Source organism: Rhipicephalus sanguineus, chromosome 7 (genome assembly GCF_013339695.2).
Source record: "Rhipicephalus sanguineus isolate Rsan-2018 chromosome 7, BIME_Rsan_1.4, whole genome shotgun sequence".
Taxonomy (NCBI): Eukaryota; Metazoa; Arthropoda; class Arachnida; order Ixodida; family Ixodidae; genus Rhipicephalus; species Rhipicephalus sanguineus.
Window position 1 is genome coordinate 144,225,415 of NC_051182.1, and position 25,312 is coordinate 144,250,726.

At 48.2% G+C, this 25,312-nt stretch overlaps 1 protein-coding gene across 1 annotated transcript in view; it reads left to right on the plus strand.

Annotated features, from left to right (window-relative positions):
* Window positions 1-25,312, plus strand: part of LOC119400926 (uncharacterized) — a 34,929-nt gene that overhangs the window by 8,612 nt on the left and 1,005 nt on the right. The window contains exons 4-16 of the mRNA XM_049417535.1: window positions 572-641; window positions 3,053-3,166; window positions 4,992-5,125; window positions 8,553-8,691; window positions 10,313-10,433; window positions 11,790-11,912; window positions 13,811-13,880; window positions 15,279-15,394; window positions 16,013-16,079; window positions 19,615-19,737; window positions 20,420-20,554; window positions 21,880-21,995; window positions 23,229-23,295. Coding sequence (XP_049273492.1) covers window positions 572-641; window positions 3,053-3,166; window positions 4,992-5,125; window positions 8,553-8,691; window positions 10,313-10,433; window positions 11,790-11,912; window positions 13,811-13,880; window positions 15,279-15,394; window positions 16,013-16,079; window positions 19,615-19,737; window positions 20,420-20,554; window positions 21,880-21,995; window positions 23,229-23,295 — 1,395 coding nt within the window. The remainder of the gene's footprint in view (window positions 1-571; window positions 642-3,052; window positions 3,167-4,991; window positions 5,126-8,552; window positions 8,692-10,312; window positions 10,434-11,789; window positions 11,913-13,810; window positions 13,881-15,278; window positions 15,395-16,012; window positions 16,080-19,614; window positions 19,738-20,419; window positions 20,555-21,879; window positions 21,996-23,228; window positions 23,296-25,312) is intronic.

The following is a 25,312-nucleotide window of genomic DNA, read 5'->3' on the forward strand; positions in this document are numbered from 1 at the left end:
TTTCCTATAAAATGGCCGTGTTTGAGTGCGATAACAGAGAAGAAAGCTAGTCACGTCATTAACTCGTTTTAGATACGCTACACTTCAATCATATTTCGGTTTCATTGACGTGAGGAGAAGGTACAGCATGGAACTTAAATGCAGTGTCGATTTGTACTTTTCAACATCGACTTTAGAAGGTTGACTGGCAGGCGTGTATTCATATTCGTTCACAAGCGCTCATTATCGATTTCGGACAGGTTAGGTGCGGTTTTTGTGTGCACTTAACCATAACGCCTAGTCTGATAAGCGTAAGCCTATGGTGCCAATGACAAAAATAATGCTATTATCATGGCTGTGGTGAGCGCGCATGATTACTCATTAGTGATGAGTTTCTCTGAGTGTTGAGTCGTTAAGGCGCCGTTAGTGCACACGGCGTGAAGTACGAATGGCATGCCATTCGACGGAAAGTGGCTTTGTACTCGCTTAATAACTAACGTACACGGCGCATCTATGGTCATTGAGCCCAGTAATGCACCTTTACCAGCGGAATAATTGGCGTTAGTTTTAACGCTTCGTGCTTGTGTTGCAGAACGTTGCATGTCGGTTTCCCCGATCGCCAAGCGTTTGCATTCTTGGACTGCGACAGGCGAGTGCCGCTGGTGAGTAACCGATCTCTAAGGCTACGCTTTTGTACGCTGCATGTGCCGGAAGAGATTAGACCCGGCAATCCACGTAGTACATCGAATGCAGACAAAAAAAAAAAAATGTAACAAGCGCGGCTGGCAAACTTTTGAAATAAACCTTCGCAAACAATTCGGCAATTTCATGCAAGCTGTGAATTAGTGTAATCTGTCAGTCAATTCATATTCTTTAAAATTAATTGCCACTCAATTAATATTCTTGAAGCGCACCGAAGACTACACCAACTCGCCGTCTCGTTGCAAGTAATATTCTCTAGATATTTGCCCTACCTGCCCGAGCCGCCGCGGTGACTCGGTGGTTACGGCGCTCGGCTGCTGACCCGAAAGACGCGGGTTCGATCCCAGCCGCGGTTGTCGACCGCGTTTCGGCGAAGGAGAAATGCGAGAGGCCTGTGTGCTATGCGACGTTAAAGCGCGTTAAAGGGAAACCACTCTTATCACGACAGGACGATCGGTAAGCGAGAGAACGCGCGAAATTGGCAGGTGAGTATAACTGTTCGTGTTTGAGTTCCCAAAACCACGATATGATTGAGGGGTGCCGTAGTGGAGGGTTCCGGAAATTTCGACCACCCGGGGTTCTTTAACGTGCACCTAAATCTAAGTACACGGGCCTCAAGCATTTTCGCTTCCATCGAAAATGCGGCGGCCCCGGCCGGTATTCGATCCCGTGACCTTCGGGCCAGCAGTCGAGCGCCATAAGCACTAGACCACAGAGGCGGGTGAAACAGGAGGCGACGCTGCCTTGAAGTTTCCGCACCAGGTCGCCGTGACGTCATAGATTTCGACGGCATATGCTAGCGCCTACGTAATCGTTTATCGGTAAACATAGTTTACACTATGTGCGTATTATGCCACATTGGTTCACTTTTTTTTGAGTGAACCAATGTGGCAATAATACGCACACTTAAGCCCCGCCACGGTGGTCTAGTGGTTATGGCGCTCGACTGCTGACCCGAAGGTCGCGGGATCGAATCCCGGCCGCGGCGCGTTTTCGATGGAGGCGATAATGTTAGGCCCGTGTACTTAGATTTAGGTGCACGTTAAAGAACCACAGGTGGTCGATATTTCCAGAGCCCTCCACTACGGCGTCTTTCATTATCATATCGTGGTTTTGGGACGTTAAACTATTATGGGCGGTAACAGCGCACACACTCACGGGACGGATAGAAGGGAACACAAACAAGCGCTGACTCTCAACTGAAGGTTTATTGCAACAAACAAATAATTTGAACACTTGCGATAAACATACAGAAAGAGGGGCCAGCGAGGGACCTTGTCTACGTCATTAACAGACTTAAGGCTGCAAGTGACTGCGCAGACGCGACAAAAATGGTTGTCAAACAAACATGCTACTGATTAATATTTCTTCTTTTTCATGCAGTGATGCCGATGTTTGACTAACGCAGGACTCCCCTTCTTTTTTGATATAGAAGGCTTCTAGCAGTTCTCTTGTCACCTCATCACTATGTTTGAAGAGCACTGTCGTTTCATTGTACGTTAAACCCCACATATTATTATTCGCACACTTAAAATTCATGACGTCACGGTAACGTTCACGCCAGGAAGTTTAGGCGCGAAATTCGAAAACGAAACATTGACCTTCATTTTTTCTTCTGGTAAATTAACGATGATGACGGTCTCTCTATACCCCGTTTCCCATTAGGACGTCACACTTTAAAAAAAAATCTGGTTAGCATAAGTTGACATTGCACGACATTAATCTCACATTAATAGTTGCTGTCTTTTTCATAGCTTTCTAATGATACACTAGAGGGAAATCTGGCGCTAGTGTCTATGGGAGCTGCAACGCATGGCACTTCAGCCAGCGTGGGTATGATTGGTAGTACACGGATTTGGCTAAGGTTCTTTCTTTCTGCTCCGTTTGTCTCCGTGTGGCCTGCATTCGCTTTGTCGCGAGACGGAAGTTCACCAAACCTTCAGCAGTTCAACTTCACCGCCTTGACATTTTTAGGCTCGCCAATTTAAATCGACTCAACGAAGTTCACAACGATCCGTTCTATTATCCGAAACAAGAGCCAAAACAGAACAATAAACAAAGCCAGAAGTGAGTTCGAAGCCGCAAGCACGAAGAATAGGCGAATCCGTGCACCACCCATCATTCCCGTGGTGCCTGCTAAAGCCCCTCTATCTTAGTAGGGGGCTCTAGTGCCTGAACGATCGCAATGCCAGAGTTCCCTCTAGTAAACATCACAGGAAACTCGATGATTTTTTTAACCTTTTTAACCTTTACTAGCACAGCTCAACGATATTGTACAAACCATCCAAATTTCTTCGTAATAATCATGACAAGAAACATTTTCAATAAAATTTACAAATCGCTCACGTCAGTGTTGCTTTTTTTTACGCAGTCCGGGACCACCGGAAGTGCATCGTGGCGTGTTGTGTGGCAGTCAGTTGCGTGCAATAACGTCACGCGGGAGTGACCTGCGCAGTCTTACAGCGTTTAATCTTGGTCACTCAGGGTACGTGTTGCATTCAACATTTATTTTGTTGTCTTAGTCGTTTCAATTTCATTATTACCGTGATCGAGCCAATATCCCTTGTGCCAACGCTAACATTTATGAGGCCAACGCAAACAAAGGAAGGCGCGGCCTTCCGGTGCGCGACCCGAATGTAGCGGGATCGAATCCCGGCCGCGGCGGCCCGCATTTCGATGGAGGAGGAATACTAGAAGCCAGTGTACATTAAATCCAGGGGCGTAGCCACAAATTTTTTTTGGTGGGGGGGGGAGGTTCAATCTTACTTCGTGTATGTTCGTTCGTGCGTTCGTATGTGTGCGTGTATATATACGCAAGCAATATTAAAAAATTTTGCTAGCATAAGAGGGGGAGGGGGTTCCACCCCCTCCCCCTCTTATGCCCTAGTTAAAGCCAGTGCAGCCACGTTAAAGAACCCCGGGGAGGTCGAAATTTGCGCGCAGCCCTCCCCTGCGGCGTCCCTCATGATCAGATTGTGGTTTTGGGGCGTAAAACCCCCAATTATTAACGAGATATGCTTTCTGACCACAAACATCTTGTGGTTCAATTAGCACTTGTTGCTGGGCTAGTTGACGGGCGAGCGCCTGTGCTGTGTTCTTTCATGTGTTGTCCTTTAAGCGTTAAAATGAAGGTGTCATATATTACGGTTCAGCTTGCACGTGCGAAAAAAGCGCCAGGTTTATCTCTTAAGAAATTTAGAAGGAAATTCTACACGGTCTGGCGATTGCGATAGTAGCAGCAAGCGTTCTACCGTTCTACCCCCGAAGAAATTCCGGTCACTTCATTTATCATTTAAGTTGTCTCGGAGTAAGGAAAGTCTTTCTTTTTTCGTTTTCGGATGAGAGAAGCGCGCATAAAATTTCAAGTGTACCTCTTATAATCTTGTGTATCCCTTAAAGGAATATTTGAGATAATCAGCTAAACACAGGGGAATGTCTGCGGGCTACTCGCCAAGACTTTTAGTCCCCGCCAACGGTGGTACTAGTGGACAAAACCGGAAGCCGTCCAGGGCATGTTTGTAACCACTGGAACCGTCTGTAGCTTGCAGCCACGCCAGTGCATGTGCTTTGACGCTTGCTTTCTCTGCTCTGCGCGCTCTGCTCTGTACGTGGCACGTGGGAAGGGGCACGTCGAACGACTCGTCCAACGTGGTAGTGCCTCCAGAAATGTGATCGTGTGCAACAGTACACTGCAGAATGAAGTCAAATGAAGAGAAATTTATCATGCAGGAGGTTCAATTCATCGAGGTTCAATTCGAGTCGGTCCCCCTCTCAGTTGGCTCCCATTGAAACGCTAGAAAGCTTACCCTTTAGCTAGTCCTTTCAAGGGCGCATGACCTATTATAGTGGCTCCTTCCACAGAGGGAAAATCCTGGCAGCAGCACTGATTTTATGGTGCATATGAAGCATGGCATAAATGGCCCTCACATATACAGTAGAGCACTGCACGGGCCGTGATTTCCGGGCCGGGCCCGGGCCCGGAACTCGATCAAGTTTACCCGCCCGAGCCCGGCCCGGTGATTCAATGCGCGACCCGGGCCCGGCCCGGCCCGACGAGCAGATCAGGCCCGCCAGAGGCCCGAGCCAATAATATAGGTGATGTTGCCAGAACATATAATCCAAAGGAAAGTGCAAAGCAACGCGCGGAGATTTCGGCGCGCAATTTAAACGTGATGGTGAAATTAACGACATTTCTCGGAGTACAACTGATCAATCCCAGCAGGTTCATTGTTTCACTTTAGTGTTTCCCTAAAAAAATGTTAGGCGACTGTAACACCCGAGCCGCGATGCCTATTATTCGGCGTTTGCAGCGGACTACTGCGGCATCCACCTCCGAGGGGCGCATCTGCTCAAGTCCATCGACTCGCACAAGCGGAAAAAAAAAAAAAACCGAATCGGTATTGGGCAAAGGAACACGCTGCGGAGAAATGTGCCGCTGCCGTAGGTGAGAACTGTGTTGCACCGATACATATCTTTTCAATCGTCAGAAGTTTTTTTCAAATAAGTGAGCTCCGCCCACAGCAATCGCTGTCAAGCTCCAAGAGAATTCGTATAGATGCATAGGCATTGTCGACAAACGCAGGTTTCACACTTCGCACGCGTGCTATAAAGCTGTATTACAAGCGCACACTATATATATATATATATATATATATATATATATATATATATATATATATATATATATATATATATATATATAAGTAAGTATGAGAGGTGGCACTTCAAGAAAACTTCATTTATTACGTCGACGTTTCGGTCAGAGCCTGACCTTTCTCAAGACCTGAGAAAGGTCAGGCTCTGACCTTTCTCTCAGGCCCTGGTCAGGCTCTGACCGAAACGTCGACGTAATAAATGAAGTTTTCTTGAAGTGCCACCTCTCATACTTACTTATACGGCAACCAAAGGCAACCACTCCTTCAACTATATATATATATATATATATATATATATATATATATATATATATATATATATATATATATATATATATATATATATATATATATATATATATAAAGGTGAAAGACTTAAGAACGCCGTGACGTTTTGAGCGTAAGAACACTGTGAATGCCAGCGTTCCTACTGCCCGTTATCCTTAGTGGCACGGGCCGGGGTCGTTTCCTTCTTTTTTTTTTTTTTACCCCACCATATTACATGTTCTTTGGCCTTTCTGTCTTCTGCGTATTTTCTTTTCCCTTTTCTCGTATGCGCTGGAAATTCCCAGCTAACCGCTCTGAGTAGGTCCGACTAGGTCAAGCGGTGTTCCCACTTTTCCAAGTGATCATCGAATTGTATGAGTTTTGAAGTTTATTGCTTCCCGAATCGATTGCCGCAAAAAATTTCTCGAATATTTTAAGGACGAACGGGGCTACAGTGGTTGGTCGCGTGCCTTCTCTCGGCCCAGCGAGCGCGCTGGAAGCTAAGCAGGGAAGGATGATACGGGGAAAAGGGGTCACGTCAGCGGGCGTCATGACCTGTATCATGACCTTGCCTTCAGCGCGCGTGTTGAAACGCGATCTCTGCCTCCCGTTGCGGCTACTTTGCGCAAGGGTGGCTCACTGTGTATTGTTACCTAGAGTCACTATATATGCTACCTTTAGGTAGCATATACAGTTTTCGATGCCGCCGCTCAGCGAACTGAATTAACACTAGTCATCGACAGTCAATGTTTATTGCCGGTATTCAATACACCAGACATGTTAATCGGCGACGCAGTATAGGCATGTCGCCTGCAAAAACGAAGTGCGACTTCACCGCATAGCATGGTTGCTAGCCAGACCTATGCGCAACTCTGCTACCCGGCCACGGCGGCACCCGCTGGCATGAATCACATTTGATCTAAATACCACTCTTGATTTATCTCGGCTATTGGCCAACAGTGTGCCGTCTGCTGTTCGACGTCACACAGCAGGCGCCGGCAGCTCCGAAGCGTGAGCACAGGCTTCTCTATGAAGAGAGGGCGTCTGAGAAAATTGCAACTTCGCGCTTCGCTTTTAATGCCGCACACAACTGCGGGATTTGGCTGAGCTTTTCATAGCAGTGTGTGCTTTTAGCGGATGCGTTTTTTTTACCCTTTAATGTAGTCTTCACAGTTCACAGTTCAGTCTTCACACAACTGCGGGATTTGGCTGAGCTGCAGTGTGTGCTTTTAGCGGATGCGTTTTTTTTACCCTTTAATGTACAGTCTTCACAGTTTGAAAAGCTTTGCTTTCAGGTTTGCGCCTTTGACTCTTCGATAGAAGAATGTAGAAACGATTACAAGCTGTCGGGAATATCGGTGGATGGCATCAACCGATATTCCCGACAGAATCGCTGCAACACAAGAGTACGGGGCCCGTACTCTTGTGTTGCAGCGATTCTGCATGATGAAACTAAGCGATTCCGATGGACGAGAGAACGATTACACAGAGAGGGAGAGACAAAAGGATAAAGGCAGAGAAAGAAATGAACAGAGAGAAAGCACGCGGTGGCAAGTGGTACTTTATACTCGCCCCGCGTGGTACCCCTTTAATCATTGCATACCCTTTTAATGCGGGAAATTCGCCTTCAGGGAGGAAAAGCAAAACATTTTTATTGCGATAGCAATTATATGGACAGTCTCGGCTGGTTTTTGCCGTCGCTGTCGCCGCCATTTGGCGTATATGTGTAAATTTCCAAAAAAGCCTCCCAAGCGCGGAATCGAACCAGCGACCTCTCGATCCGCAGCGCGTGGCTCTAACCACTATGCCGCAGAACGCAGATCCTTCATGTAGCTAACGGCGAGCGTTATATACACACCCTTTACCGCAGTACTCAGAGACGGCAGGCGCTTATAAGCGTTTCTCCATTACGAGCGAGATGGCGCTAGGAGCGCAACGGGCGCACTTAAAGGCGTCGGCCAGCGCGCTCGCTTCTTCTAATATTTGCGCAGGGAGAACCTTGCCCTTGCGCTGTCGGCTCGCGCGGTAGTAGCTGCCGGGTAATGATGGGCGCGCGGTAGTTGCAGCGCGTCCATCACGGGCGGCTTTTCTTGCTATCGCATTCATTGCTTCGCCCTTGCGGCGCTCTTGCGAATATTTTTTGATCGAAAGCCAACTTAAAGCTTTTCGCACGTCCCGGCCGGTATTCGATATGGCGAGTGTTGCGGCTATTTTAAACACGAAATGCTTTGAGCTCCCTTTTTTCGGCGACCTTCGAGTGACCTCGAGCCAAATGCCAACGTCCTTATCCGGGCACTTCAAACGAGACATCCGGGATACTCGGCGAGAACACGCCGGCATTCAGAGGATACATCCTGGTAATCGGCCAAAAAGCTTTTAAAAAAATGTGCGGTCTCTGGCACTCACCTCTTCTTGCAGGACCGCATTATATACCCAGACAGCGGGCCAAACAAGTTAGAAGATATGCTGCTTAATAGTTTTTCATCATATTTGTTCACACCACTGTTGAAGCTGTGACTTCTAGCAGTGGATAACGGGCATGGAATGGATTTACCCAATCACCTCCGGGTACCCTGCATTGAATAATGACGCATGCGCAAAGAGCCGACGCGCTTCAAGCGTACGTCGAGTCTCGATGACCGACGACTGGGCTCACCTCTATCGCTGTTGTTTCAGTGTTGTTTGCTTCTCGTGGAACAGGTTTACGCGATTAAAATATTTCTCTGACACTTCGGATCCATGCTAACTTACTATGTCAGAGCAAAATAAAGGACACTGTCATCGTACGGTTAACATGATATCGTAACGCACGAATGATAGTTTCCGTACCGTAACGTACTTGAGATTCAATTGTTCTCCGTTGTATTGCTCCGTTAGTAACCTCAAACAACTTGCGTTTGGCGATAAAAAAACGTCTCCAAGATTTACCTGCCGTGTTTTCTGTTACAGTGGTGGTGGATCTTCGCAACGAGGATTCTCGGGCTGCTCTTCCCCATGCTCTGCGGCCTGATGGGTTGGTACGTGGCCGTCAAGATCTGCCGGCTGCTGTACCCCTACGGCGGCGCCACCCCTCAGACGATAGCCAGCGGTAAGTCAATGCTACTCTCTTGTTTCCCGTAGGTTGTTGTTATGAAAAAAATTTTTTTTTTCAGTCCCTCGATTTTGCTGAGCAGGAACAATAACATCGTAGTGCTTGTCTCGTGCCAGGGTTGAATGTATAGTTTGAAAATAGATTCTGTTCTAGTGCTCTGAGTACCGTTAGCGTAATTGAAACCGCTCGCCTCCGAGAACGGCCTTGTGACGTAGCCATAAATCCCGCCCTATCCTACTTGACAGCCGGCGCAGCGGAGCACAGCCAGGCGAAAACGCAACATGCGTCGTTCTCAAGGTCAATGTGGAGTTCTTTTAACAGCGTGACAGAACTCCGGGTGGCGTTATGCACAAAGCTGGGGGGTATGCGCCACTCCTAGCATAGCGTAGCCATGCGTAGTGTAGCAGGGGGGTGGGAAGTGGAAGTGAGGATGACAAGTTAGGTTGCATAGCCTTGTATAGTGCAGGGGTCGTCCACCTGCGGCCCGGATGGATGGATGGATGCTATGAGCGTCCCCTTTGTAACGGGGTGGTGACATGTCTGTCCCTGGCGCGACGTAAGGAACCGTTCCTCCCCCCCCCCCCCCCCCCACCTCCCCTTGTTATTCTCTACCTGAAGGCCGACATGGCAGTTTCGACCTCAAATGGGGTTTTTGCCTGTAACCTCTCCCCTCCGCGGCCCCCGCCGTGTCGGCTTCATGCAACTCGGCCCTCTGCCTCAAAAGGTTGCCGACCCCTGGTAAAATATAGCAAGGGGTGGGAGAGGGAATTGAGGAGGAGGAGGGAAGGGCCGCCAGCTGCTGTGTTTCTTCGGTCTTGAGTCTTCGCACCAGTAGGGCGTAGCTGTCCCTATTTTTTCCGTGAATCAAGCTGAAATGCACTAGATTGCGTTATTTTCCGTCTTGTAGTTGACTGCCGTGTTCTTTATAATCGATTGTCAGAGCACTAGTGCTTAATTGCTTAATTGTACTGAGGCCCTGTTAGGTCATCGGGCTGTGGTACGAGAAGGTCCCACTGGTGGCGCAGCTCATGGACGAATGAAGCGCGAACCATACATTACAAAGTGAAGCTGGAAGATCCTCCGCAAGGGAGAGGGAGAGAATGGGAGGTGGTTCTCGTAATGAAGGAAATAAAGATAAAAGTGAACCCCGAAACTGTCTGTATCAGTTCACAAGGGAAGGGATAAGGAGGGATTAAAAGAGAGAGAAAAGACGAGACCGGTTGGAGGGGATCGCGGGCGGCGAACCGATCGGCGAGAGCCTCTTCGAGCGAACCTCACCGCAAGTGCCGACTCGAGAGCACAATCGTGTGCCTGTCATTGATGAGGTAACGATCCCTGCACCGCATGTGCAGGGCGGAATCATGGTGACATTAAGGGCCCCGGTAAAAACAACGCGGCAGTTAGTTAGCCACAGGACTTTTGGGGTGACTTGTCTTTAGAAAGGTGCTGCTAGTCGACAAGGGATATTATAAGAAGTGTGAATGCATTGATATTTATTCACAAATATTTGAGCGCAGCGGTACTGCATGGCTCATATATGTGCGGTAGACGAAAATAGAAAACTGTAGTCAGGAACATTTAAGATTGTAATACCCGAACCTACCCTTCTGTTTTGCAGCGGAGCACTGTGGCATCCACCTCCGATGGGCCCATCTGCTCAAACCCATGGATTCGCACAAGCGGAAAAAATCCGAGTCGGCGTTCGGCAAAGACGCACGCTTCGGCGAAATGTGCCGCCGGTGAGTACTGTGCTCCACCGTCAATGAGCTCCGCCCACGGCGATGGCTGTCGACATAAAAAAGAATATGTATAGATGCTAATTAGTAAACGTAAATGAGTAATTACTACATGCAAGTTTCGCACTTCGCAGGGGTGCTTAGAGCTTTTGCTGACCAGGAAAATATTACGACTGGTATGCGCAACTGCTCGAGATAACCGCGTCATTTTGCTACGAATCTGTCCTTTCAAAATAACGTCCTAATGGTTGGGGCCGTGGTGCTTGCGCCATTCAACAACACATATTGTCATCATAACTGTTAAGGTTTCGCGTCCCAAAACCACGATATGATTATGAGATGCCGTAGTGGGGGGCTTCGGAAATTTCGACACGCACATGGGGTTCAAAATGACGTTGGCTCTGATCTGAGTGTTCCAGACGAAATTGCGTCGATATGACGCGAACCGAAGACGGTGAAAACGAAAGTACATGGATTACTTACTCATGAGTTGTCACGTTTCAGTTCGTAGGCACTGTACAGTGGTGGACAACTGAAACGCGAACGAGGAACTGCCTCCAGTGGCAACTCGCGAGAGCACAATCTTGTGCCGATTACTATCGGGTTACAAAAGATTGGTCCGGAGCACAATCTTATCGGGATACAAAAGATTGGTGATCCTTACACCGAGTGTAAAACACTGATTCATGCTGACATTAAGCGTGCCGGCGAAAAGGAAACGGCAGTAATTATTTAGCCCTGACTCGTTCGTTCACGACTGCAGACGTTAGGCTTTAGGCGGTGGCTGTTTTTAGAAAGGTGAATTAATTCGACACAGCCGTATTATAAGTAGCGTGATTCCAATGATATTTACCATTCATTGAGCGCAGCGGCTTTGCATGAATCCAATGTGCGATAGAAGAACACAGAAACTTAGTTGCTGGGAACAGTAGTATCCTGCAATACCCGAGCCTTGATGCCTACTCGTGATGCCTTTGGAGCAGAAACCTAGAGGCTTAGGAAGAGGGTTCAACTCGGTTGACGACGCAGCGAATATATGCCAAGAAAAATTAGACGGGCAAGCACGCACGGGGGAGGTATATGAGTCAGGGAACAGAGGGGTGTTAAGGACACCTTAGTCGAAATTAAGAACACAAAGGAATGGGCCGGGCATTTAGCGGTAATGCAAGATAACAGCCGGTCATGAAAAGTAGCAGACTGCATTCCAGGAGACGGGCAAGCACGCACGGGGGAGGTATATGAAGCACAGGGCCGGATTGATTGGCGAAGCATGGGAGATTCATTTGGCCTGCAGTGGGCGTAGTCAGGATGATGTTAATGGTGATTATGGTGACGATGCCATCTCTTGCTGGATTACAGCGGCGTACTGTGGCATCCACCTCCTACGCGTCTGCGCAGCCGCATGGATTCGCACAAGCGGAAAAAAACCGAGGCGACTTCGGGCAAAGAGGCACACTGCAGAGAAATGTGCCGCTGCCGCAGGTGAGAACCGCGCTTCACCGACATCTTGATTTATTACTCCAATTAGACGTATTGTGTGCCGCATATTGAATTGCGTGCTTAATACTACCATAGTCGATTTGGACCTTCCACCCAAAAGATAATTACAGCCTAAGAAAAATGTCAGCTCTGTCCACAGAACCGCGGCGGGCCTGCACTTCAATTGTGAAAGACAGTTGTGTGCACTATATATAAACTGACAGCACAGCGCAGATAGGTTATAATATATTAAGCCTATCGTCCTTGGCTTATTTGCTGTGTAGTGGTGAAGAGCGACAGCACCGTGTAGGAGCAGAAGGCGACGACGAAGAGCCGAGAGAGCGCGTGACAGTGATTGACGCCCCTGGACCCAGGCTGTTGAGCGTGCTCACGAAATCGCTGTTCTGCGCGGAGCCTTCGTACAGCGGGGCGGTCGAATACTTCCGTAAAGGCCGTCTTGAACGAAGCCCAGTTAGTAATATCGGCTTCGTGATTACGAAACTAGACACTGGTGACGCCAGCAAAGTAAAAGGTTAGATAAGTCGGGTTAGTCGCATCGCCCAACTTGTTCGCCGCGCTCACATTGTGGTAAGTAGCCAACCAGCCCTCAACGTCTTGATCGTCAGTGCCGCTGAAGATCGGTGGGTGACGCAGTGGCAACCATAGAGTTTCCTACAATACTTACTAGAGGGAAGTCTGGCGCTAGTGTCTATGGGAGCTGCAATGCATCGCGCTTCAGCCAGCATGGGAATCATGGGTAGTACACGGATTTGTCTAAACTTCGTTCTTTCGGCTCCGTTTGGCTCCGCGTGGCCTGCATCCGCTTTGTCGCAAAACGAAGTTGAGCAAAAGTCAGCAGTTTCACTTCACCACTTTAACTTCTTTAGGCTCACCGATTCAAATCTGGTCACGAAGTTCACAACGATCCATTCTTTTATCCGAAAGAAAACCAAAACATAGCAATAAACAAAGCCACAAGTGCGTTCGAAGCCCACAAGCACGAAGACTAGGCAAATCCGTGTACTACCCATCATTCCCATGGTGGCTGAACGATCGCAGCGCCAGAGTTCCCTCTAGGTCATTTTAGGAAACTCTATGGTGGCAACACGCCGGGACTTGCAGTGGCTGGAATCTGCGAGGAACCTTCCGGCATTGCTGACGCTGGAGGTAAAGTACGGCTTCGTAGATCCAGCTGCGAAGAGTACCCAGCGACTCCAACAAATTATGAGGTTGGCTTATTGACAAAACCAACCGCTTGGGTTCAGGGGCGTCGATCACTGTAACGCGCTCTCTCTGCGCGGTCGTCGCCGTCTGCTCCTACTCGATGCTGTCTCTTCCGCACTGCAGCTGCTTTACAGTGGCGTAGGTAGAAATTGTTTTCAGGGGGGAGGGGGCGCCGCCTTCTTGATCCAACATTGGTTCTGGGCGGATAAGTGGGTTCAAGTGTCACTTTGTGCCCTGTATCCTATAGGAAAGAAATGTTGAGGGGGGAGGGAAGCACGGGCTCGGTGTGCCCTCCCCCCCCCCCCCGGCTACGCCACTGTTGCTTTAAAAGGGTTAGTCGTGGATGTCGCGTCACGTGACGTAGTTGGTTCTTTCTGTTTGAAGCGCTGTTTGACTTCGTTCCCGTAAAGACTGAGCTACTACCATTCGTAGCTCAGTGTAGCACACCAGTACGGTTTCCATATGCGTAGCCTAAGTTAAATTGTCGATGCGCAAGATTTCTAGCTAAGTTTGAACAGCGCGACTGAACGCGGAGAGAGTAGAACATGCGCACGCACACGTCCGCGTTCTCTGTCCGCGTTCAGTCGCGCTGTTCAAACTTTGCATGATAACCAATTAGCCCGCCAACGCACTTTCAATAGTTCTAGCTCTTCAATCGTTGTCCGCTTTCAACGCAGCGCCGATGCTCCACCGACCCAACGCTGAGCAAAGAGATCGGAACTGGCACTTTCCTATGGCCACGCTGTGGCAATCAGTTGCGTGCAGCGCGCTAGTCAGCCGCGCAGTCGGCGCCTTTTCTCCCTTCTCGCCGTGCGTAAGTATTGCGCGCAACTATTTTTTTTTAAATTTACAACCTCGCGGACTACACTTTCGACCGCGCCAGAGATAGTTTGGGAATTGGGAGCTCAGATATCGGGATCCTTGGGTACGCGAGCCATTTGCTTTTTTTGCGAAGAATCACGTGCGTACACGAGAGGACTGCATTTGGAGCGTGCGCAGTGGCGACAACCAACGACGATTGCGTTGCGCGAAGCATTGGGTATATCGGGGGCAGCCCTCCGCAACGGAGGAGGAGCCCGTGTAAGTTTGTTCTCACGTCTGATGACTTCAGACAGGTGCATCCATGTTCTCATGCATTAAAAGTATACTGAACAGAAAGATAAGCTCTCCCGTTGGCGTCCATTTTATCAACGTCATAACCGTGACGGAAGTGCTTGGTGGACCCCGGCATAAAACACCCTAGCGATAGTCATTGCTCCAACTACACCGCATGCTATGCAGGTTATGGCCTAGACTAGCTAATAACCGTTCCCACTAGATGTCCTCCGTGCAGAACCCAAAAAAGTGTGAATTTCCCTCGAGCTTCTGTGCAAACCAGTGCTAATGCGAGTTTCGGTTACAACCCCACGCCCCCCCCCCCCCCCGAAAAAAAAAATAAAGGCAGCGACAGTACCGCTGCGCGTCTGCCCCTTGATCTGTGAAAGACAGTTGTGCTGGCTTGGTTTTGCTCTCTGACAGGAAGTAATTTTTTCTCGGCTAACGTAGATACTACGCATACAAGGAGTTAAATTACTACCTAAAACATTTTAATGAGCAGCGATGACAGAATACCTGATGAAATTTAACCAGGTCATTCAAGTTTCCGATCGAGAACGATCGATAAAAACGCGTCTCTGGGCAAGTCAAGCATCTGAAACGCTTACTAAAACCTGTTGTTGTGCTAGTTGGTACATGCTTACTGAAATACAAAAAAGACGCGTACCATCGAGGAAGAATTTTAAGACGCCATTTTCTCTTCTGTCTTAATATTATTCCCCGATGGTATACGCGTCTTTTTTGCATTTCAGTAAGCGTGTGATACACAAGTTCTTTACGTTAAGAAAGTGAGTAAGCGCTTTTGGATGGAGCATCTGTGTAAAATTACCTGTCGGAGGAACAGCGATGGCTTTGGTCGGAGCTAATTTTTTTTTTTTCAGGTCGTAACGAACTACACAGGTAGACAAAGATTTCGCAATCTCTCTCGCTCGCGAGAGAAATCCCATTCATAACTCAGTCGGCACGCCAGTATAGTTCCCACGTCTAAGGAAAATTGGTACAGATGTGCAAGATTGCTAGCTCTAAAATAGTTGCCCGCTTTCAACGCAGTGCCGATGCTGCGCCGAGCCGACGCTGAGCAAAGAGACGCCGGTATCGGCACGCTCGTGGCCGCGCCGTGGCAATTGGCAACGTCTGGGGCAGTCCTCCGCAACGAAGGAGCCTGTGTAAGTTAAACGCGTCCTCATCTCCAGCGCCTTCGGATGTATCCAAGTTCTCACGCATTAAATGACACTGTCCAGATGTAATTAGTCATGCCTTGTTAGAATACCTGAAGTATAGCATACCTTCCTATGCTAGTATAGCATACGTTTTACAGAATGTAGAGGTACGCCTGAATGGATCCTACTGCTTTACCTCGCATTACATACACATGTAACCACTGCTAGTGCGAACGGAAGCTCGCACTAGCAGAAGGGATGCCAGAAAAAATGCAGAAGCAAAAAAGTCGAGCTCCTGTGCTAATGCCAGTTTTTATTTTTTACGATGTGTGCTGGGGCCTAGTTAGCAATTGGTTTTACTTTAAAAGATTTGACTGGACTTGACAAGTTTCAAGAATGTTTACTGCACCACATGAACGTTAATAAGATACATTGAAATCCATGGCAGCGTACTGGCCTGCTATGTGTTGGTAATCGCAAAAAAAAAATTATTTTTTTTTGCAATTCTTGTAAACACAATCTCGCTGCAGAGTTTCTGAAAATATCATTTTTAAAATGTGTACTTTGTTAATGCTCAGTGAGCTTTTTTTTTCTCGTGCCCCTTCCTCAATTTTCTCCATACAGGAGCCAAAAGCAGGGGAAGACAACCGTTTAAGGCTGCTCTTTCTACAGCAAAATGAAAAGGAAAAGTGTGAGTTAAATAACATATTTTATTCACGAAAGTTACTTCGGTAACTCTACCCCCATCATTATTATTAACGAGATTTATGTGGTGACAGTACTTCTATCGCGATAGGAACCGTATAAGTCCGAAGCGTCGCATGCTTTATGTCCGAGCGAAAGCTTGTGAAGAGTGCAGACTGCGCGGCTCAGGTAGACACGAAAAGCGCCGGCCTACTACGTTGGGTGAAGGAGTATGAAGTGTTATGGGTGGAGGGGGAGGGCTGCGTTGCTCGGGGGAGCGATTGCGTGGTCGCGCGCCTTATCTCGGCTACGATCATTAGACGGCTCATGCTCTTGTGCGTGCAGTGCTCTCGCCGCGTACTTTGCGTTGAAGCGACAGGTAACCCGAAAACGCTTCGCTCCCTGGAGCGGCCGTATTCCCATGTGCCAGTGTTAGTAGAGGTATGCCTGAATGGATCCTACTGCTAGCCTTACTTCGCATTAACCTTCGAGATTGGTGCCATCGCATTCATTGCTTGGCCTTTGCGGCGAAACTGATTTTTTAAATGTAAGTTCTATTCGACTTAAGTTGCGTTAGATAAAATGAAGTTCGCGAAGCTCTTCAGTGAGCGATTCTGTACTACTACCGTGATTGAATGACAACCATGAAGCTACCTGCTCGAAACGTAACAACTCAATGTTACATTAGGTGAAACTATGGTATTGAGATCGCGAAGCATGAGGAACATTGTGACGAACAAGCTTCTAAGTTTTTTGCCAGTTTCCAACTTTTCAGTTAAATTGTATTGGCCCGAGTTTCGAGTGTTGATAATACCATGGAGTGGAAATAGTTGGCGCTTATTTTAAGAGGGTCGTAACTCATGCACCGGCTATTTCTTATGGCCACATTAATTCGTGTTTCACATCGATATCTATAACTATCCTGGTGAGGACTGTGCAATAACGTCTTATATCGTGAAATAGCAGTAGCAGGCGCGGGTCATTCGCCCTAACCTCCACTTGGTAAATATGGCGATAACGTGCAGATATGTTTCTTACGTCATTGAAACGTTCTTTTCGATTCGTTCTTTTAGTGTAGCATACGTTGCACAAAATATGACGTTGTAATCTCGCAAGAACTGTTGCTTCATCGATTCGCCTTTTCGAGAAATGTGCCGTTGTCGTGCATAGTTTCATGCTAGTACACTAGAGGGAAGGTGCCACTAGTGTCTGTGGGAGCTGCAACAACTGGCGATTCAGCCAGCATGGGAATGATGGGCCGCATAGGCGTGCGCACGGGTGGGGGGAGCAAAATCGGCCCCATACATTGACCCCCCCCCCCTAGTCGCCGAAGAGGAGGGGACGCGCAATCTGCCTCGTACGTTGACTTATGAGTGGGGGGGGGGGGGGGGCGCTGCGATAAACCTTCGCCCCCCCTCCCCCTGATGGGGAAGCCTGCGCACGCCTATGATGGGCCGCAAGCAAGAATATAGTGGGATACAACTTTAGAAGTCCGCGGCGTTCCCTCTTCAAAAGGCGGATGCACAGAAGCCTGCACCAATGGGCGCGCGCTCCTGACTGACGTCACGAGCCGGACGACCGGTGACCCCACCTTTGGAGGGCACTGCCGAGGGCATAAGCGGGACTATTCATTTAGTGGCGGAGGCGATCGGCTGCCGTGCTTCGGTTGTCTGGGTCGTCTGCTGACGTCTTAAGTTGTATCCGACTATAGGCAAATGCATTTACTATACCCATCATACCGATGTTGGCTGAACGATCGCAGCGCCGCCGATCCCCCCAGAAAATATTTTATGAAACTGCATTGTAGTCGCACACAACTGGGTGCTGCGGGCATTACGGACGTGTTCGGTTGGTTTCGGCCCGTAATACCACTACGTACAAAACGATCAAACTGATGTTACGCGGGCTGCAACATCGAAGGCGAATCGAGTGGCCTCGGCTGTGGCAAGCTGTAGCGTGCAACAACCACACGCTAGCAATCAGCGCAGTTTACGCCAAGCGCTCTATAGCCGCCCTGGTGGTGCGTGTTGCATGAGCCTTCCGAATTATCAAAGCATGCTGGGTGAGTTGGTAAGTTAAATATATTAGGATAAATGTGCAGCGTGGCACATACGGACTATGAGCGCTCCTGTCGTCTGCTTCTTAGTCCCTTCTTATGTGCACGTTTATCCTAGTGTTCCCTTTCGATTTTTTTACGTCGAATCTAACCTCTATAGTCGCTGCGGCGAAATGTGCCGCAAGTGAGAACTGTGCTCCACCGATTTCTTTCAATAGTCGGTGAGAACCTGAGAAAATCAATGAGCTCCGCCCGCGGCAATCGCTGTCGACATTAAAGGGAAGTATATATCCTAATTAGTAAACGTAATTTTGTAATTAGTAAACGCAAATTTCACACTTCGCAGGGGGGCTTTGAGCTTTTGCTGACCAGAAAAATATTGCGACGGGTATGCGCAACTGCTCAAGATAACCGCGCCGTTTTGCTACGAATCTAGCCTTTCAAGATGACGTCATAATGGTTGGGACCGTGGCCCTTGCCACATATATCAACATCATAACTGTTGGAGTTTCGCGTCCCAAAACCACAATATGATTGAGACTCCGTAGTGGAGGGCATCGGAAATTTCGGCATGCACATAGGGTTAAAGATAACGTTGGCTCTGATCCGAGTGTTCCAGTCGAAATTGCGCCGATATGATGCGAACCGAAGACGGTGGAAATGGAAGTACGTCGATTACTTATTAGTGCGTACGGATTGAGTTTCAATCCGTACGCACTGTACAGTAGTGGACGAACGGAACGCGAACGAGGAATGGGAAATGTAGGTGGAAGAGCCTGAAGTGGAAACTCGGGAGAACAATCATGTGCCAGTAATCATCAGGTCACAAAGTATTGGTCCTTACACCGATTGCACAATGCTAAATTATGCTGACATTAAGCGTGCCGGTGAAAACGGAACCGCAGGAATTTCAGTTTGCCTTAACTTGTTCATAATGATTTTTCACGACTGTAGACATTAAACTCCAGGCATTAGGCGGTGGCTGTCTTTAGAAAGGTTGTTTTGGTCGACCAGCAGTAATATAGTGTGGATTAATGCATTCATATTTCAATTCATTAGAGCGCAGCGGTTTTGCATGACTCAAAATGTGCGATAGAACATAGAAACTTAGTTGTTGAGCGCAGTAGTCGACTGCAATACCCGAGCGTTGATGCCTAATCGTGATGCGTACGGAGCAGATACCTACAGGCGGTCAGGGAACAAACGGGTGTTAAGGACATCGTAGTCGAAATCAAGAAAAGAGAATGAAAGATGAAAGATAACAGCCGGCCGTTAAGCGTAACAGACTGCATTCCAAGAGTAGGCAAGCTCGCAAGGGAGAGGCGCAATGCTAGGTGGGCAGAAAGTTTGCGGGGATAACGTGGCAGCAAGGACAGGACCGGGTTGATTGGCGGAACATGGGAGAGACTTTTGCCCTGCAGTGGGCGTAGTCAGGATGATGTTAATGATAATTATGGTGATGATGCCTTCTCTTGTTGCATTACAGTGGCCTACCGTGGCATCCACCTCCTACGGGTCTGCGCACCCGCATGGATTCGCACAAGCGGAAAAAAACCGAGTCGACGTTGGGCAAAGAGGCACACTGCGGAGAAATGTGCCGCTGCCGCAGGTGAGAACCGCGCTTCACCGACATCTTGATTTATTATCCCATTAGACGTGTTGTGTGCCGTCTTGATCGAAGCCCACGCGGTTGGTAATATCGGCTTCGTGATTCCGCAACGAGAGGCTAGCGACGCCGGCTGCTTACATAAGCCAGTTTAGCCGCATCGTCCGACTTGTTCGCGGCGCTCACCTTGTGGTACGTAGCCAACCTGTCCTCAAAGATTGGTTAGTAACAGCACGCCGGGACTTGCAGTGGCTGGAATCTGCGAGGAACTGAGGATTCTTCCTGCATTGCTGACACTGGAGGTAAGGTGCGGCTTCGTACATCCAGCCTTCAAGACTACCCATCGACTCAACCAAATTAATAAGGTTAGTTTATTCACAAAACCAACAGCTTGAATTCAGGGCCGTCAATAAGTTACGCGCTCTCTCGGCTCTTCGTCTTCGTCTTCTGCTCGATGCTGCCTCTTCTCCACTACGGCTGCATTTAAATGGGTTAGTCGTTGATGACGCGTCGTTGGTTTGTTCTGTCTGAAGCCCTGTGCGACTTCGCTCCTGGAAACTAGACTGAGCTACTACCATTCATAGCTCAGTCTAGCACACCAGTACGGTTTCTATGTGCTTAGCCTAAGTTAAAGTGCTGATGAGCAAAATTTCTAGCTCATAGCTCGTTGTCCGCTTCAACGCAGTGCCGATGCTCTTCCGAGCCGACGCTGAGCAAAGAGAGACCGAAACTGGCACATTCCTATGGCCACGCTGTGGCAATCGGTTGCGTGCAGCGCCGCCATGCGCTAGTCGGCGCCTTTTCTCCCTGCTCGCCGTGCGTAAGTATTGCGCGCAACTTTTTTGATTTACAACCTCGCGGGCTACACTCTTTATAGAAATCTCGACGTGCAAAGTTTCGGAATTGGGAGGCCAGGTGTTGCGGTCCTTGGGCACGCGCGCTATTTTCTTTAAAATCGTACCCGAGAGGTCTGCGTTCGGAGCGTGCGCTGTGGCGACAACTCGCAACGTCTGCGTGCGCGAAGCGTTGTTTATATCGGGGGCAGCCCTCCGCAACGGAGGAGGAGCCTGTGTAATTTAAAGATGTCCTCATGTCTAATGAGATGCATCCATGTTCTCATGCATCAAAGGGATACTAAAGAGGAAGATGAGCTTTACTTAGTCATGCCTTGCTAGAATACCCGTGGAACCTGGGCTAGTACCAGATATAGCTTGAAAAGACTGAAGCGATGCAGAAGCAAGAGACAGAAAAAAGAACGGTGCATTACCTTCGAGCTCCTGTGCTAACCAGTGCTAATGCGAGTTTCGTTTACAACCTAAGAATGGCAGCTTGCTCCACAGAACTGCGACGCGACGCCTATACCCTTGATCTGTGAAGTCCTGCTAGCCGGTTTCCGCTCGAACCGGAAGTACTGTTTCTCGGCTAACGTAAATGCTACGCATGCAAGGAGTTAAAGGTTCGTTGTTACTGCCTAAAACGTTTGGCTCAGCAGCGTTTGATGAAAATTACCAGGACATTCACGTTTCCGACCAAGAACCAGCGACAGAAACGCGTTTCTGTATGGGAAGTCAACTATTTGAAACACTCGAGAAGTGTTTGACCTCACGGAGATCAGTAAGCGCTGTTGGATGACAAATTCTCTGTGGGAGGGACAATGACGATTATGGGCGGAGCTGAAGTTTTTTTTCTCAGGTTGTAACGGACCGTAGGTACAGTAGCGCTCAATATGACTTGCAACACGGGAGCGTGTGGCTTCACGTAAAAACTTCTTTCCTTCCACTAGCCCTTATTTCTACAACTAAATGCTGTTCTCTCGCTGGGGGATGTTCCCAAATAGGAAAATATTAAGTTACAGAAATGAAGAAAGTTGAAGCCGTGCGCCCTTATTAAACGTCACGCGCTCCCGTGTTGCAAATCATATTGAGCGCGACTGTACGTAAACGCAGATTTCGCAGTTGGCACGCGGGCTTCTGTACAAATCTTTCGCTGGCGAGCGAGCTCCAATGTTCTCTTATAGCTCGTTCTGAAGCTACGAACTACCATCCATAAATGTCTCCTACACCAGTACGGTGTCTAAGCCTAACTCAAATTGGTGCCGATGTGCAACTTTGATAGCTCTTAAATCGTTGTTTGCTTTCAACGCAGTGCCGATGCTGCACCGAGCCGACGCTGAGCAAAGAGAGGCCGGTATCGGCACGCTCATTGCCGCGGCGTGGCCATCGGCGTTATTATGGGCAGTTCTACACAACAACGGAGCCCGAGTAAGTTTAGCATGTTCTCATCTCCAATGCCTTCGAATGTATTGAGTTCTCGTGTATTAAAAGGACACTGAAGGGTAAGATAAATTCAGCTGCAATTACAGTGCAAGCTCGTTAATCCGAAACTCGTTAATTCGGAAAAATCGGATAATGCGGACGTGTTCTCTGGTCTAGGCCAGCGCATACATTGTTTAATGGCATCAAATTCTTATTAGTTCGGTCATATTTGACCGCAATCCGGTTAAATCGGCTGATCCCAGGAGCGCGGCAAGCACGAAGCGCCTTAAATATGCGGCGCAAAGCAGCGAAAATGCCGTTCGCCGACAGCCGGAACGGCCGAGGGCTTCCAGAAAGGCGTGGTCGTTATCCGCACGCGCGTTGTTGGTACGTAATAAGGTAGGGATTCAGGGCACGTTTCGGCTTTATACACGGGGGGCCTTGAGCCGCGTTCACATTGGGAACGAAGTCGTAAATCTGGACTGCTCTTGTGCAAAATAAAGAGATTTACGTCTACATCGAGAAAAATAACCGGAGCACGTCATATCGAACATCGGACGGGGCGAAACGTCCCAAGAGGTTGGCTCTCCCTCACAAGTTCTTTTTGTCACGGATGGGGACATTCCCGCATGCATTTGGGAGAGTGAGCGGCGTGGTGGGGAGCGTCATATAGATACCCGATTTTCTCGCCTACAGCGCGCCCCTGCATATAATCCCCACCGCCAGCTACAAACCGCGAAAAAATAAGAACTAAAAAATTCACCGTGTGTTGAACTAAGCAGCCTCCTTTCTTGAACTATCGTGAATATCCGTGAAGCCAAGTAGTGCACCAGTATTCGCATAGAAAATACAGAGCATCCTTTAAAGGTTTTATATCGAATTATGCGATATATCGAAGTAATTCCCGTTTTTTAGCAATTGGATATACGCGGCCTAGGCTGCTGTGCGAGAAACTTGAGAAAAGATTTGATACGTTGAATAAGCTTGAGAAGACAGATTTGATACGGTGAATTTGAACGTTACTACGTTCAAATCCGTGAGGGCTGTGGTGCTCGCAAAGGAAAGTTTTTTTTTTTTTTACAATTCTTGTAAAATATCAAAAATATGATTTTTAAAACGAATGATTTATAGTCAAAAATATCATTTTTAAAACGAATGTTTTATTAATGGTAAGTCGTTCTTTTTTGTGCCCCTTCAAACAAGTTCATAACTTAAGATTCTTGAATTTTCTCCATGCAGGAGCCAGAAGCTGTGGAAGATGATCGGGAGAGACTGCTGTCGTTCCTGCGACAAAATGAAAAGAAGTGTGAGTTAATAACACATTTTTATATAAATTGCCTGGCAATTACCCGTTGTCCCGGCCCCCAGCAAGGCCCTACCAAAGCGGCAGAGGGCAGCACAGAAAAACTGAGGCGGACTGCCAGATTCAAGTGTTGCTTCGATAACTCAACTCCAGCATAACTAACTAGTTTTATGTGGTAACTCCAAATACCTTTAACGCGATAGCAATTGAATAAAAAATCCAGGCGCAATTTCTGCCGTCGCCGTCATGCTCCGTATACAGCCTGAAGCGTCATGTTCTCTATGCGAGTGAAACCTTGCATAGGCTGCAGACTGCGCGGCATAAGTAGTTAAAACGCGTCAGCCTACTACGTCGGGAGAAGGAGCATGAATGGCCCTGTGATCAAAAGAGCGTTGTCGCGCGCCTTATCTTGGCTACGATTAGCGGACGGCTCATACCCTTGTACGTGCGGTGCTCTCACCGCTTGCTTCGCGTTGAAGCGACAGATAGCAGGAAGACAGCTTCGCTCCCTGGAGCGGCCGTATTCCCTTGTATCAGCGTTACGCAGAGGTACGCCTGAATGGATCCTAATGGGAATCAGCCGATATCCTTTGCATTAATGTTCCAATTTGGTGCCATCGCAATCACTGCTTGGCCCTTGCGGTGAAACTGACTTTTTTTTGGGGGATTGCAAGATTAACTCGCGAACCATTTGCGTTGGATAAAATGCATTTCCAAGAAGTTTTTCAGTGAGAATCTGCCATTCTGTACTACTGCTCGTACCGTGATTGACTGGGAACCGTGAAGCTATATGGTCGAAGCGTATCAACTCAGTTTTACGGACATTGGGACGAACAAGCGTTAGTTTTAACGCGCAGCTCTTAAACGCCCGTTCCTGCGTTGAGCGGCGTCCGCCGTTGCCATCGGTGGCGTAACCGATAGACATGAAAAAGTAACAGATAGACATGAAAAAAAATCAGCCGATATCCTTTGCATTAAAGTTCCAATTTGGTGCCATCGCAATCACTGCTTGGCCCTTGCGGTGAAACTGACTTTTTTGGGGGGGATTGCAAGATTAACTCGCGAACCATTTGCGTTGGATAAAATGCATTTCCAAGAAGTTTTTCAGTGAGAATCTGCCATTCTGTACTACTGTAATCTTTCTGCCGTCGCCGTCATGCTCCGTATACAGCCTGAAGCGTCATGTTCTCTATGCGAGTGAAACCTTGCATAAAATGCATTTCCAAGAAGTTTTTCAGTGAGAATCTGCCATTCTGTACTACTGTAATCTTTCTGCCGTCGCCGTCATGCTCCGTATACAGCCTGAAGCGTCATGTTCTCTATGCGAGTGAAACCTTGCATAGGCTGCAGACTGCGCGGATACCTTGGATAAAATGCATTTCCAAGAAGTTTTTCAGTGAGAATCTGCCATTCTGTACTACTGTAATCTTTCTGCCGTCACCGTCATGCTCCGTATACAGCCTGAAGCGTTCATGTTCTCTATGCGAGTGAAACCTTGCATAGGCTGCAGACTGCCTATGAAGTAACCGATAGACATGAAAAAATAAGATGACAAAAAATACCCAAAATCGAATAGGATTTGAACCCGGCCCTCTGCGGGGCAGTCGAGCATTCTACCACAGAGCCACGCTGGTGCTTGAAACTCGTTTCAAAAAGACCCTGTACAGACGTCATGTCGGCCAAGAAATCGCGTTAGCCTATGTAATATAGCGTGGCAGAAGATAAAATAAGTCATCGTACAATGCTAACGGCGCAGCGAGTGTGGGGTTTAATGCTTCTGACCCACTGCAAAGTGCTCAGCCATAATTCATCATCATCAGCCACATGCAGCATCAACAAAGTGCGCATACCTTACAGATGTGTAGCGGGTACCTCGCTTATCCGCAGAAAGACAAGTAATTGTCGTGGAAGCAGTCCTACTTCACAAATTGATTTATGGCGTCGTCGATACCTTGCGGAAAGCCGAAACTATTTGGCCTTGCCCCAACACGAAGCTGTGCTCGGAATTCGCATTAGGCAT